The sequence below is a fragment of the Apteryx mantelli genome, chromosome 1, assembly GCF_036417845.1.
Source record: "Apteryx mantelli isolate bAptMan1 chromosome 1, bAptMan1.hap1, whole genome shotgun sequence".
Lineage (NCBI taxonomy): Eukaryota > Metazoa > Chordata > Aves > Apterygiformes > Apterygidae > Apteryx > Apteryx mantelli.
Window position 1 is genome coordinate 84,640,414 of NC_089978.1, and position 16,402 is coordinate 84,656,815.

Consider the following 16,402-nt stretch of genomic DNA (forward strand, 5'->3'; position numbering starts at 1 on the left):
TTAACATTGCCGGAGTCTCCTTTTTCTGCTCAGCACCTCTGTGCCTTCAGGGCCTCTTTGTTGGTGTGTGTGTTCTATAGTGTACACACAGAACAATTTTTGACAATTTTGCAGGAAAAGAAAGGGTAAGAAGATGGCATAGTCTTTATGGTACTAGGAGGCTCTGGGCTGCAGTGGGTTGTAAGCACATTCTTAAAATTGAGTACATGCTTATGACTAAGAACATGCCGGAGAATTTCAGTGAAAAGCCCTCGCTAAGAGGAACTCACTGAAACAAACTGCTCTCTGAACGAATGTGCATGCATGTGAAAGTAATGAGTTTTAAAATATTTGGCCTTTGCAACTTCTAATAGCATGAATGATAAAATGCTGAGTAGGGAAAAGTAATTTCCATTTTCATAGCTCCTATCATCTGGCATTTGAGGAAGCTTGAGTTTTTCTTAGTCATGCTGACCATGTGGCACGGCTCAAAAGTCTATCAGGTTTTCCACTAACACCTTTTGTAAGCAGTAATTCAAAGGATCCCCTCGCCCCTGCAAAACAGGGCATTTAAGCTTTTCTTCATATGTATGTTTGTATGTATCATATGCATATGTATTTGCAAAGAACAGAATCCTCTGCCAGTAAAAGCGGGTTTTTTGATCATCTCATATGTGATTAGGTAGTTACACAGGCTCCACACAGAGAAGTTGAGGCTATTTTTTTAGTGAGTAACACTAAATCTCTATTTATCACTTCAAATAGTGCAAAAGAAGGAGCTTAATCACAGAACTTTAAAAATACTGAGGTCGCAAGCTGACAGTCAACTGAATATATGGGTTTCCTATAAGAAATATATACAACATATATACAAGAAGAATATATATAAGAAATATATACAGGTTTCCTACAAGATTCCTATACCTTTGTAGCTCGTTAAACAGAAGAGGTTTTGCCTTGGTCTCTCAGGCTGCTGCTGAAAAATATCACTTCTTGAGTAACTACTTCGTATTAGCCAATATCTTAGAGAATGCAGCTAACATGGACTATACTTCTGTACCGGCTCTTCCAGTTTGGTATAAGGCAAGTCAACCTGTTTTTACAAAAGAAATTGTTCACAGCTTATCACCAGCTCAGACTATCAAGACATCAGGCTGTGCTTATGTACTGCTGCAAGGAGGGCAAGGAGGAGTCAGGGCAATCACTACACCTTTCCATTCCAGCAGACAGCAGAGCTAATCAGGTTTACAGGAGAACATGTGCCTTAGGAGACTGGTAAGGCTTCAGAAAAAAAACATTTCCCAGAACTTCTATTACAGCATCACAGATAACACTGATGTGAACACAGACCTCTGCACTGAAGGGCCTCTGATCCCCCAAAGTTTACGGCTTTTATAAAGTCTCTGACATGATCCATTTTTTTGTGGTGGCTGTTCACAAAGTGCTGTCAAGCCACTGTGTTATTATCTTTGCATAGAGTTCATATGCTTCAATCATTAGTTGAAATTTTGTAGCAAGAAAGCAGATCACCATGCCAAAGAAAGATCATATTCAAAGTTTTCTGACCTTGTGGATCTCACAACTCCATTGCCTGCAGATTAAAATACACACTGATGTGGAAAATAGTAATTTTAACAGAGTTTTAAAGTTCAGAGTTAGTATCTAACTGGAGGTAGAGATGTGAGTTTGGTGGTGGAAAACACATACATTGTGTTGTTTAAATAATGATGGCAACTGGTACAGAGGAATAAAGTTCCATTTTCTGCTCCTGTTATGATTTGGCACTTCACTAGTTTTTTTCTTAGTTCCCAAGGTTAAAGAAGCAGCTGTCTTTGGTCCTCTTCTGGCACAGAAGAAAGTTCCACTATCAACACCAGAGCAAGAAGGTAGATTATTTTTATTCTCTACAGTCTACATTTATTTTATTTGTGTCTTCATGGCAATCTTTACTAGCTAAGCTTCAGAACAAGTTTTAAAGTCTTTAATATAAAACAAAAGTTTTCTTAGCAGTTTGGACACAGTATCTGGCCCAAACCATTCTGCCAGTTCCAGTGTATGAATCTAATATTGTGTCCTCTTAAAAATATCTTTTAACTGTTTATAAGCCATGTACAGAAAGTTCCCCCACCCAGAAACTTGACTTGCAATTAAATTTCACTTGATTTATTTCAGAGTCATGAAAAACAAAGTCATTTTGGTCATCTATAAAATGAAAGCATGTTAGAAGAGTGTTGCATATACGCAGCCATAGCCAAACATCCTTCACTTATTTTCTCTTGGCTTTTCTCCTGGTCCTCTATCAGATGTCAGTAGAAGTTTCCTCTGAATAAGACTAAATAAATATTTATCCTAAATCTTAAATATTAATTAAATTCCTGTGAATTCATGATATTCCACAATTCATTAGTATGTTCTGTGGATATCAGAGTAAGATGATATTTTCTTCTCTTTGTCACATTAAAAAATTGTAAAATCAGTCAGAGGACCATATGAGGTCCAAGACCAGCCAATTTATGTACAAAACTTAAATTTCTGCCATGCCCTAGGACACTATTTCACACATTTTTAAACAGAAAGCTTCACTAGCTGCTGGGAACTATAACAGATTGTAGTGTAGTTCTGGTCAAACCAGATCATACATGCAAATCAAAGGACACTGTCACCCTCTCTCATAGTAGTAGAGTTATGTGATGCAACAACTTGATTTTAAGTTGTGCAGCCTTTCTGAGGTAGGTGAAGTGAGCAGGAAGCTAAAAATATGCTGTAAGACACAATCATGAAGCTGATTGTATGGACCTGATTATGAGAGCCATTTAGAAAGCAGAATTCAAGAGGTGGAAACAAGAGATTGCATTGAGCTAATGTATTTACAGAGCAGCAGCATTCTCCTGTGAATTTACCAGCTAATGAGCAGTGGCTGAAATGTTGGGATTAACTGTAATTGGGGTTCTTTTTAGGACAAGGTGGGTTTCACCCAAAAATGATCCATAAATACTTACACATCTTAAAAAATCAAAATAGACAAACATGCTGGCTAACAGTAAGTGTGAAATACTGTGTTTTTTTCCCATCCAGAGAGCTGTAGTCTTGGAAACAAAGTGTTTATACCGTAATGCTCTCTAAATGCCATATACTGCACTTTTCTGTCTCATGATAAAATATATTAAAAGAACAATATGACTGTGTCTTTCTAATGAAATTCAGATGGCTGATATATTATTCTTAATCTGACCTATTGTGCACAGTGATTATTTCTTAACATATAATGCTTTTGATCTGCAGAGTTACAAAGGTTGTGGTGCACTCTGGATGACAAGTTTTTTGCAGTGTGCTCTAAAGGTCAATTGATTTGGGCTGTTCCCCATTTGATGTTGTATGAGTATTGAGTGCTGAAGCAAAGGATTCCTCTCATGGGAGGCCTGCCTCTCCCTTTAAATGGAAAGAACTGGAGCTTGAGCATCTCAGCTGTTTACAGCTACAGCAGTATAACACATGGAGAGAGGAAGACTCTAGACTTGGCACATCCCAAACCATTTATGGTGTTAGAGTTCCAGAACTGACACCTCAAACTACACCTGGCAGGTATTCAGTGTACAAAACAAAATATAAAATCATACACAGGCAAAAGACTGGCAGTAAAAAGGCACAATAGATTTTGCTGAGCTAAGGAAATAATTACTTCATCAATTCTAATGTGCTTTTTTGAAATTTAATCTAGGTCAATACTATGTGAACTCAGATTCTGGATACTTTTAGAATGACCTACACATTCATAACTAGATGAATAAAAGCCAATCATTTTTATCAATACTTACATAATGCTGCTCTTATCTCTGTGTTTCCATTGTCAATTTTTTTCCAGTTGACTGCAGCTTCAGTCGGGGGGTCTGCGACTGGAAACAAGATACTGATGATGACTTTGACTGGAATCTTGCTGATCGAGATAGTGGTATTTAAATATCTGTCTTCTAGCTATGGTTTAATTTGATGGCTCAGCACCTCCAAAAAGAGGTGGAGGGAGGGAAGAATGGAAACAGCAATTAGGTTTCCTATCAATGGGTTAGCTTTAGAAAAGCAATAATCATAGAAGGAGAAAGAGAAGATGGGGTGGAGACTGTTTCTTTGAAATATCCTTGGCAATTGCTACTCGGCAGTATATTTCAGCACAAATGAATCAAAAGATGAGAAAAAGGATTAGAAAAAAATGGTAAGAATTGCAAGATATAAAACAACAGAAACCATATTAGAGTTACATGTGAAGCCTCTCAAAGACTGGTAGAGCATTTAACAACATATCTGTCATCTTTAGATGGATGTGGCAATGTAGTAGTCATTCACATGGTTTAGACGTAGCACTGTGATAACTGATCAGAAATGTCAAACTCTGCAAGTTAAAGTAGTTAAGTCATTACTTAGAATGAGCCAAGGGAGGGCCCTATTCAAGAGCCACCAACACCCAACTGCTACAATGGCAGGCCTGATGAAACCTGACAAAATGTGCCATGAGTGCAACATGTGAGTACTGTGCTGGTGTTTTTAAAAAGGTGTGGCTGAAGAAATTTGCTTCAACGGATGTATCTTCCGTTGTGACATGGGAAATGTTGCGGAAGGTGCTGCAGTAGGGACCAGTGGATCCTGCAGACCACTTGCTCCTGTTCTTATGTACATATTGTCTATCTGTTCCCTCACAGTCTTTTCATCCCAGTCTTTCTTCACTAATCCTTCCTCTCCTGCTCTATATATTTCCTTTCCCCCAAGACCCTTCTCTATCCCATCACTTCCAGGAAGACCTTACCGAGGCCTTACGCCATTCCCCCAAACTTAGATTTGCTGACTATGACTTTATGTATTGGCCCAGATGTTTTATCCCATTGCTCTACTGTGTGTCTTTCTCATCTGATTGGACTTGCAGGATTTAGGGAATAAACTACCAGCTCCTTCATGAGCTTGTCATCACTATGGAGGGCACTGGAGAGAGACTTGAGCTAACACTACTGAGCTAGCTCAGGTATTTGAAATAGTCTGACCACAAAGGCACAGCAGCACGTTTCAGGCTGTTGTATTTGAAAAATTGAGATGATTTTGCCTTTGAAAGATACAGAAAATTAGGAAGCATGACTGTAATTGCCAATGAAATATGAACTCATCTCCTCTGTAAACCGATCTGACTTCCAACAGTGCAAGCTCATTCCTTGTAAAGTATACTCCCTGCTGCTTTTCTCCAGTCTGATTTTAAATTATTCAAGTAACACAGCTTCCCCTTGTTTTCTTAGCAAAATTGTATTCAATCTGCTAATATATAACACAAGTCCATTAAAGGCGCCTTTTCCTTTTTTTTTGTTACAAGGTGATGGTTACTACATGGCAGTTCCAGCCTTTGTGGGGCACAAGAAGGATATGGGCCGTCTAAAACTTCTCCTTACTGACCTCAAACCAAAGAGCAGCTACTGCTTGATTTTCAGTTATCGGCTTGCTGGTGAGAGAGTGGGGAAACTTCGAGTGTTCCTGGCCAGCAGAAAAACTGCTCCTGTCTGGGAGCAAAGCAAGGGAAAAGATGAAAGGTGGAGAACTGGAAAAATAGAAATATTTCAGGGAGCTGAAACAACCAACAGTGTAAGTATATGACAATTTATAAGCCAACTACCCTAACCAACAGAACCACACAATAACACAACGCAACAACAGCTTAATTTCCTAATACTTAGTGTTACTGACATTTATATACTGACAAATACTGACAATTGAAAGTCTCATCTGAAATGAGAAATGGGAACACAATTTTAAGGAGGCAGAAAGGTTATCTGGTTGAATTTTCAGAATTGAATTACCCCAGTTGGCCAGGACACTGATGCTAGTAATCCTATCATTTTGTAAAAACTGCACCAGATCATAAATTAACACAATCAGTCAATCAAAATCTCTGCTTAATATCTCATGGAACAAAAGGCATAAATCTGTGCCGGAAAGGATGAAAATGATACCTGTTTCATGCAACAGAGCACTCTCAAACTACGCAAAACCAGACCATTAGAGAAAAAGAGACATCATTTATAATAAAGGATGGTCAATCAACCTAGACGGAGCATGAAATGCTAACCAACAGGGAACACTATAAACTCTTATATCTGAAAACTGCCTCAATCAGGGCTCAATCAGCAAGTTTCTCCTTGAAATTCTAGGGCCTGGTTTTCATTTATGTGAATGTATGTTTTTACTGCTGTGTAAAAGGTTCTACTGTGAGTATAAATGAAATGCAAGCCCTTTTTAAGGTTCTTTGCACTGCTAAAATGATGTACAAGAGCCCTTACATAAACAAGAATCAGAGTGTAAACTAAAAGCCCAGGCATCCTAGTCATAAAAATGAATGTAAGGTATATACAGGATCCAAAAACTAAGCCTCAAAATAGATGAAAAATGGACAGCTGCAATGTCTCCAAGGAAAGGAGTGCACAAACATCACATTCTGTGATATAGCTATATAATAAGATTTCACTCAATTTGCATTTTCTTTGTACAATGACAATAAGTAATCCTATTAAAGGAATCCATTTGGTAGAGTAAATCTGTGTAGAGGATTATCAGTTTAGTTCAAGTATTACAAGGAAATTATAAAAACTGCAAGGATTTAAGTCATTAAGTCTTTCCTGCATTGTGATACAACATTCCTCAGATGTAGCATTATAGCTAATTAACATTAAGAGTTGCTAAATGGTTGGATAAACTACATTTTCACTGATAATACACCTCTTTTCTTATGACAGATTACTTTTGAATCAGAACGTGGGAAGGGCAAAACTGGAGAAATTGGAGTGGACAATGTTATACTAGCTTCTGGTTTATGCCCCGAAGATACCTGATAATGGAGATTTCAGTATGTTGATTTTAATCCTATTTTAATATTTGCCTTATTATTCATGCATTTTTTGTCATTCTCTAGATAAAAAGCAAAAAAACCCAAACCCAAAACAAAAACAAAAACAGTGCCTTGAACTTAATGAAGCAATGCAAACAGAAAAACTGACATGTGCAAGATGCAGAATACTCCTATTGGTACACCTTTTAATAAGAATTATTCTAGTACATGCTTTGCATGTAGCACTACTGTATTTTATCATTCAAGGTCAGGGTTTATAAAATATTGAAATACTTTTCTAGCCTTTCTACAATTGGTAGGCTTTTATTCCTTGAAGTTCTTCTCAAGACTATTCTTAAGTCTTCTATTTCATTTCTTCTGCTTCACAAGAATATAAAGCAATATTTAAGACGTTGTTAACACATCAGGTGATGTAACTTGAACTTCCTACTTAGTGTGTAGATATTAAATCTATTCAACAAGTAAGAAGAAAGAGAGGAGGTTTTCTTCCTCCTCAGTGGAGGTAAGCAAATTCTAAGTGGAGTTATGTCTTTAGATGTATTTTCATTGTTAATAAAGTCTGTAAAATATCTGTTTGTTATCCATGTCTTTGAGTCACACAAATCACTGTTCAGAAATGATCCCTGTATATTTTTATAAGGATTTATGTAGGCCTTCTTTACTTCACAGAAGTGTGAACCAACAGTTTTCATTTTCCAGGGTACAGCATAGCTTATTGACCACACAATCAGGCTTATTCTTATGCAATTGAAAAAAAATCTTTGCTGAAAGTCCCTTCATGTCCCTTTAAACTTAAAAAGAAGTGATGGAGAATATCCACCATCCCCAGGTACCAGGAGGTGGACAGAATGTTCTCACAGAAAGTAGGAGCTGACACCTTCCCCCTTCCCCCGCATGCATGAGCACAAACACACATACACACATCTGTACAAATGCACATGTACACACACGCACACATTTGAGGAGGGCCTAGAATCCAGGTTCCACCTTTTCTGAACAGAAGTCAATGACTATGCCATGGCGCAAAAGACCACCTTCTCCTCTCTTGTGTTTTTTTCTGAAAATACCTAACAGTCCTAACAGTCTGAATCCCAAGCAGACAGAGATGTCCATGGAGAAGCTCTAATTCAGGCAATGTTCAGTTATATGTGAGTGCATAGGTAATCCTCTTGGTTAGCTCTGTATGTCCCCTTCTGGATTGACTGCTCATCATTTATTATTAGTGATGCCTTTTATTTCATTTGTTGTATGAAAAAGGGGACACCTGAAACAATTGAATAAACTTTTGGAGACCTACACTCAAGAACCCTGAAGAATTTAGCCTATACAAACCCAAGTTTTTTAACAAAAAGCAAATAACTCCAAAAGTCCAAAAGACCTTAAATTGCACCTATGAAATAAGTCAGGGATGTTTGAGACATTTCTTGTTAAAACACAATCTTTTTGCACTTGTAACACAGCTGAGGAAATGGTAAACAAGACTGGAAATATCTGGAAGGTTTTCAATAGCAATGTAATCTGCATGTGTTTGCTTTTTGTTAGAACTCATATGTTTTATGGAACAGGTGCTTTGAGAACTGCACATAGATTTCAGCTTTGACACATGAATTTCTTTGCTGGTGTCTTTGGAGGTGCTGAAGAAATTACAGAATAAGAACTTGAGAGAAACAAATTCTCCTTAATCTCAAGGAAAAAAAAAGAGAGAGAGTTTCAAAGTGAGGAGAAACTTCTCTCAGGAATGGATTGGATGCCCACTATGATCTTAAACTCCTTGAAGAACCTGATCAGAATGAGGTACAAAAGTAGGATTGAGTCATAGAAGTATTTTGTTTCCTCACTTTTTCTAGAGAGGTCTTAGTGTCTGAGGTTGAATGGTTCCATCCTTACTGAAGACTGAGAAAACAAAAGAACAATGCTATTGAAATAAAATTTTGTGTGTCTAGCTTCAAACAGCAATAATTTACATGTACACAGTGCCTCCAAAGCTTAAGAATCCTACATTTCTTTATAAACTTTATGCAGCACTGATTTGAACACTACCATGCAAAAAGATATATTTGAACTATACACCTAGAACAGACCTGGACTACTTGAAAGAAATGCAGCTAGGCATTTCTTATATGTGCAGTCATTTGGCATATAAAAATGATTTCATCCCCTATATTTATCATAGGTTAAATACTGCCTGCATAAGGTGTAGCATCTAGAGACTACTTGCCCAGTACAGAAAGGACAAAGAGCAAATACAATGTTCATGATCTAATATGGAACCACATATGACAATATTTAAATATTTTTTGTTGGTTTGATCATGACTGTGGCAGTTACTTCACTAGTAGTATTCCACCTGAAAGACAAGATAAAAAGCAAATAGTATGTATTTCATGGCATGAGCATGAAAATATTTTGCATTTATCAGCAAAGATTGCAATAGCTTCTGTAATGCTTTCTGTAGTAGATGCATAAATTGTTTCCAATTTGTTCACAATGGATTGTCAGATATAACATGACATGCATCACAGAGATCATAGAAATAATTCTAGCCTAAGATCTGAAGAGCAAAACTGAAGCATTTTTTTGTTGCAAACAAATTTGACGATAGCTTCTGCAGAAGCAACAAAATTACTCATATTATGTATAGATATTCATACAAAGCACATTTGTGCGTCAGCAAATTAACTAGTATTGTCTGCAACATTCACGCAAAAGACGCAACTGCTCAGGACAAAGCTATGTGTTTCTCTTTCAGCTGAAAACAATTAAAGGGCATATTATGCCCACAGCCATTAATGCCTCGAAATGGTCCTGACAGTTTTCCATTACTGCGCTACTGAAATCCATTACCTACTTGATTATTTAAGACAGCAGTGAAACTGCATTGGGAGTATTTCAAAATGTAAAAAGTATACTACAGTCAAGTGATTTGAACTTTGATAACATCCTTTGCTGCTCTTAAGCCTGATAAACTTTGGAGACAGTACTCCGCCTACAAGTTAATGGAAAAAGAGAACTTTAAGCTGATTATCCAACACTACATTACATCCTTCAAAATGTGCTCTACAGATGTGACCATTTTAGCTTGAAGGTTGTACAACAAAAGTTTTCAATCACTTTTCTTCAACTACCAAAAGAATTAAAGGAGACATTTCGTTTTGTCAGCCTGGAATACATGGAAATGCTGAGGCATGTTCCCACAAGATAGTTATCTTAGAGCCTGCAACTGAAATGATCTTAAAACATTTTCCAGCTATGAGATGTTATTTTTATATATTAAGTAAGGATTCCCCACTGCAGTTCTTAAGGATCATAAGATGAAGATAAGGGAGAAATGCTTTCAGTGACTGATTACTACTCATATTTACTTCATAACATGCTATAAAGCTTTTAGGATACAGTCAGAAACCTGCATGTACTGAAATCTATGATAATATATTCATTAAAAGTAAGTAACAAGAAAGAGTTGGTGACAAATTATTTCGTCGTGTGTACTGTTATGTAAAAGCTCATCACGTCAAAACGAATTGAAAAGAATTTCTATTTTTGATAATTACCTCTCAAGTACCTGCCTTTCAGTTGAATTTCAACAGACAAAATTACATTAATACAATTCATCCAGACTCCCTGAGCCACCCGCACCAAAGCACACTCCCAAATTTTCAGTAAGTGAACATTATTGAATCTTTGACAAAACACTGGCTGTGAATTTTTTATCTGAGGAATATTTAGTCCTGAGTGACTCAGTAAAGCATAAGTGTATGTTTTAGAAGTTTGCTTTTCTGTTTTGGTTTCCCTTTTCAGGAAATAACCTAATACTCTGTCTTAAAATCCTTGTTCGCTCAATTTCTTAACATTTATGTAATGCATTATACCAATTTCTATTTCAAATGCAGCCCTGAGAACTCCTTGGACAGAGTTTAGAAATCATTTGAATAGTGATCCTTTTAAATCCTCAGAATAATGCTAACTTTAATCCCATATTTATTAATTAATTTTAAAATGAAAGTAAAATATTATTGATTTATATTGATATTATTAATGAAAATAAATAAAAAATATATAAATATAAAAATATAAAAAATATTTCAAAGCTAAATACCATCTAAAATAGTAAAATGTATGATAAACAAGTAGTGTATTTGATGCCATTAGAAATACAGATTTGAGTTAAAGAAAATGGCATCTCCCTAAACTGTCCTTAAAATACAGTTTCATTCCTTATCCCTCATATGCTTATCTCTTTACTTCTATGCAAAGATCATGCTCCTCCAATCACCTGTATGGTGTGCAGAAGCGCTGAATATCTTCACACATATGCATGGTCATGGCCCAACTCTGAGCACTCTCTTAAATGATTCCCAGGCACAATTTGGGAGTGAGAATGTTCCAGGAACAACTCCCAGGATGCATTTTGCATGCAGCAGCCCCATTTTTAGTAGCACAAATGGAGGAGGTGTTTAGGAGACACCTTTAATTTGCTGGTATAGGTTTTCTATACAGACAATAGCAAAGTTGGCAGCTCACTGGCAGCTCTTTCCAGAGCTGACTGCCCTACTTTTTGCTTTCTGCCGGCTGTATGGGAAATATCTGTGCTTAACTTTGTTATCCCAAATCTGTTTGCTGAGCTGGACACCTTTGGGATGAAAGGCAGTAAATATGACTAAGTGGTTAAAGCTGGCAGTCAGAATCTGGCCCTTGATTTCAGGCTGATGGTGTTACCAAACGGCTCCAGACAAGAAAGAGTCTCAAGGTGGGGGGGGGAATGGGGGAACTGTTACCAGCTCGGACAAGAAGGAGTCTCAACAGGAGCCTCAGACAAACATACCCAAGGACGCAGGTGCAGCTGGGACTGATACATCCTGAGAAAGTACAGATAAACCAGCAGAAGCCAGTGGGAACCAAGATTAGGACCAAGACAGCTTTTCTCAAACAAGAAAGCAGGCCAAGTTGAGACCATGTATGGAAAAGTAGAGCAAAGTTCATGGCAAGACACTGAGTGACACCTCTTCTGACACCACTAGGGACCACCAGAGACCACCAGAGACCCCCACAGAAGACCCCCCAGAGACTCAGACAGCATGCGTAATGATTATGTAAATGTAGTAGTTAGTTCTAGGAAATAGAATGAATATGTACAATAATTCCTGAAAATTTAATGCATATGTATATGATAGAGCAATATAAACTTTAGATGATGCGTCACACGGTGTGCACGTTAGGTGGAGCTATCCCCCGTGTACCCGGTGCCGTAATAGAGTGCCTGCTTCTTAATGCTACATTGGTGTTAAGGAGTTTTGGTCCCGATTTTGGTGACAATTGCAGTTTAACAGTAAATTACAGTATTTTGATTCACTGTAGTTTATTGTTTTCATTGCTATACTTGATAGTTTAATATATGGTATTTGGAGGTATCACATCAGAGGTTAACTTCTTGTCTGAAAAAAATGAATCAATTTACAATTATTTTATACCATAAAAGACAGAAGTCATAGGCATGATAAAATGGTAGAAAATAATGATAAAAGCCTTTGAGAAATATATGCCATAAAGTGATCAGGGACAATATACTTCTAAATAAAAAAAGCAATCCTCTCAAGCACTATTCTTATTCTAAACCAAGTAACATTCAGAGCAGATTAAAAAGTGCTAGAGCAGATCTTGGAGTAACAAAATACTCAAGAAAGCCAAACATGCCTTTACAGTGAATTACTCATTAACATCACCTTCTTGGCCAGGATATAAACACATATGGCAGTCCTAATTTCCATTGTCTTCTCTGAAACTGCCTCAATGGTAAAAGAAACAGTAACTTTTCACAGAGGCTAGGGACTGCTTGTAGAATCACCCAACCAAGGTAACAAATTTTGCAGCTGATACAACATTATGCAAGATAGTCAAACCTAAAGCTGACTGCAAAGGATCTTGTGATACTGAATTACTGAACAAGAAAATGGGATGGGAAAATACATTGTGGGTGATTGCAAAGTAATGAAACAGGAATAAATAATCATCATTACATCTGTGTACTCAGGGGCTCTAAATTAGCTATTACCTCTAAAGAAAATGATATGAGATTAACTGCAGATACCTTTGAAATGTTCCCTGGCACTGAAAAAGGCAAAAAGCACATGAAGCACATAAATGTTCCATCTCCATACTGTGTTACCATGTATCTTTCCTGTATTTCCCATATTGACGTTGCTGTCCACCATGTCCTATAGTGCTAAAAACAGGACCACTTTGCAGTTGACTTCTTACTTGCTGGTTCCTTCAGTCCATGTGCTTATCAGTGGTCATCACAATTTGGGAACCTTCTTCTTTAATGTCCAGTTACTATTTCAAGAACATTGTATATGTGAACAACCCCTGAACAAACACAGCTTTAAGAACCTCACGACAAATTGATATTTGACTAACCAACACCAGATTGGTTAGTTGTGCACGTATAGCAGAAAAAGAACAGGCAGAAAGAGATAGCAGTCCATCTTCATGCTGGTACAGGTTCTCTTAAGTAAGTACTTTGCACAGCTGGGCAAGTTACTCAGATAGCTCCCTAACAGTACACTTTCTCTGGCAGAATTTCTTCACAGATCCTGCTGGTAATTAAATTTCAGGTCTTCCTAGCAGTATGATACCTCCACCATGTAGTGGTACTCCTGCCCTGGAAGAGCCAGGATACATATGGTAAACAGCTCTCATTAATTCTCCCCAGTTCACTTTACGTGCACCATCTTCATTCTCTAGGTTCAGCACCTTTCAGTGTTCCAGAATATCCACAAAGACCTCAGAACTGCCTTCTATTAATTGGCCCTCAAACAGGAGGCAGCTCATCTAAGGTATCCTTGATTTTCATTGCTTGTAGAAACACACAGAAGAGATGACTACCCAGAGTTAGTTAGCAGATCTTCATGTGACAGCTAAAATAACACCTGCTTCTGAAACTGTAAAGAAGTTAGTTGTCCCATAATGTATTACAAATAAATTCACAGAAAGACGCTAGGAAATCTAAATTCAGAATGTAGTACCAAAATAGTAATGCAGTCCAGGGAAGGCATACCAACCTTGAGCTGGCACAGCCACAAGTCAGGAGGTGAACATACGCTTCAGTGCAGCCTTCTATGCGTTCTTAGGTTCTGTGCTTCCTTGCATGTGCAATGGGAGTCAGACTCTAACACATACACTCTAAATACTTTAGATGGTGTCCAGATGCAGAACCAAGCTTGGGAGGGAACAGCCAGGGCTACTGCTTCGAGTAATGGTGGACCTTAGTCAGCTGAACTGTGGAGTAATGCAAGCCATTCAATGCACTGGTGAGAAGGGTGAGCCTCATATCTTGGCCTCTGCTCACAGCCCACATGAGTCTCTGCCCATATAATAGTTTCTGAAGTGGTAATTAGAGATTTTTATATATTCATGCTGCAGTGTTCTTCCCAAGCAACCGGAGGCTGGTTACAGTCCTCCTGAAGCAGGATGGAATGACAGACCTTTGCTTCAGGGGCTGTGTAAGGTCTGACAGGAAGGAAGTGTGTCACTGGACATCTGCCAAACTTTTTGAAAGTCTAATTTAGGGACCTGCAGGTTAATTAAAGAAATTGATCTCATCTGTGACATTACTCTCAGGAACCACACTTTGATAAAGCTTTTAGTCTTGGATCTAGGATTTTGGTATGGACCCATTATTTATGGTACACTTTGAACTGGAATTCACAAGGATTAAAAGAGTAGTAACATCAGTAATACTTTATAATAATCCTTATAATTTTGTTAATTTAATCCTCTTTCTTTTGGTGGCTTTTGATCAACCTTCTGGTAATGATAAGCTGAAGATATGCTTCTTCTTTTCACAATGTAAGGAAAATGTCAGTCAATAAATTTATATTTTTGTTAGCAACCAGTCTCAGCAAGACTAAAACCAGAATTCACTGCACGTGCACTCAGGCTAATCAAATATGAAACTCACTCATGATTGCCACAGGGAAGGTGTTAGTTAAGTGAGTTCACACCTGGGTCAGACAGTTCTTTGTTCTTTGCTGTAAGGGAAGGAATAACCTGAGGGTAACTTTGAGCACAATCTACACCTGAATCAGCCTATTGCCCTCACACCTCCCAGCTAAGAACCTCTCCAATGTGTGAGAGAGCAACACTGCCAGAGGACAAGCCTGGTATGTCAGGTCACATCATGAGGGAGAGGCCATGGCAATGCACTGAAGTGTCACACTGAATGTGTCACTTGTGGGGCTTGGTAATGTGACCCATGATGTGACCCAACACAGCTGGCCAGCAGATCAAAGAATTGGGCAGTCTGCTACCTCCAGTGTATCAAGATGTGAAAGAGGAGAGGTTTTGGCTTTGTGGTGCACAAAGACATGAAGACATTACCCCTCACTGTAAAGGACTAGGAGGTAGATGGCAGTTGTATGAGTGTCCCACTCAGTGTCCAAGAATAAGCTGGAGTGAGTTTAATCCACAGTAGTCAAGGCACATGGAAATGAATAGCATGAACAGCCATAATTAGGGCAGGTGAGCAGTATTACTGTCAAGCTCATCTACCACCTGATTATGAAAGTTTTATCTGATCACACATAAACAGCAGCAGTTCAAAGTTAGCCTAAGGAAATTCAGGACCTGATCCTCCTCCCTCTCAAAACTGGATCAGATCCTAAAAGTATAAAAATGATTGAAATGAATAGGCATCCAAGACTTCTTTGTGTGAATGAACATGCCTTAAATGCTGTCTATGTGGTGGGAGGTACTCTCACAAAATGAAATCTGTCAGAGTATGAAAGTATGGCCCAAACCTTGGATTTTCACAGTATATAAATATGAAATTTGTGTAGGCTTCTGTTCCACTTATCATTCAGGATGAAGGCAGAGATGACTGTCTGATACAATTTGATCCCCGTTTCATTTCGTTATAATGATTCAGTCACTAGTGCTTGCACTATGTCATTTTTTCCTAACTTGCTAGTGGGAAGGTAGTGTGCCTTTTCATGAACTGAATCATACATCTGGATGACAGATAGATTTTGTTTCTTCTGGGAACTGTAAAAACAATATAAATTTAAGACCTTTTTTGACAAAATAAAACCTTCAAATTGAGGGGTACTGAATCAGAAACCTCTTTAGAAAGAACTAAGGCACTGGACCGTAAAACAAATGCCACAGTGTGCACCTCTCTTTCTGTGGGCCACTTTTTATTTCTTTCATAATTTGCTGGATCTGAGTGCCTCTCTCAAGATGCTTCTATCAACAATTTTGCTGCCCATCTTACATTTGATGGGCAGTTAACAAGCATGAAAAATACAGGTGGCCCCATTGTGCTCCTCTGGGATGAAGAACTGAGAGAGGGAAAATCAGAAAAGCCTGTGGAAAATACTATATTTAAAGGGACTGTTAACAAGACAAGCATATTGCAAGTGCTCTGCAGTAGTGAGAAGGGAAGCTCTACAGCTTGTGCTACTTCAGAAACTGATCCTACAGAACGATCTGCGTCTTGCAGGATGGGGCTATCTGGTAAAGATTACTACCACAATGGGCAAGGCTCCTTAGAAA

At 38.0% G+C, this 16,402-nt stretch overlaps 1 protein-coding gene across 2 annotated transcripts in view; it reads left to right on the forward strand.

The window, feature by feature from the left end:
- Positions 1-7,424, forward strand: part of EGFL6 (EGF like domain multiple 6) — a 48,920-nt gene extending 41,496 nt beyond the window's left edge. For both annotated transcript variants that reach the window (XM_067296585.1, XM_067296593.1), the window contains exons 9-12: positions 1,785-1,865; positions 3,842-3,928; positions 5,327-5,592; positions 6,741-7,424. In XM_067296585.1, coding sequence (XP_067152686.1) covers positions 1,785-1,865; positions 3,842-3,928; positions 5,327-5,592; positions 6,741-6,836 — 530 coding nt within the window. In that variant the 3' untranslated portion in view covers positions 6,837-7,424. The remainder of the gene's footprint in view (positions 1-1,784; positions 1,866-3,841; positions 3,929-5,326; positions 5,593-6,740) is intronic.
- The last annotated feature ends 8,978 nt before the right edge of the window (positions 7,425-16,402 follow it).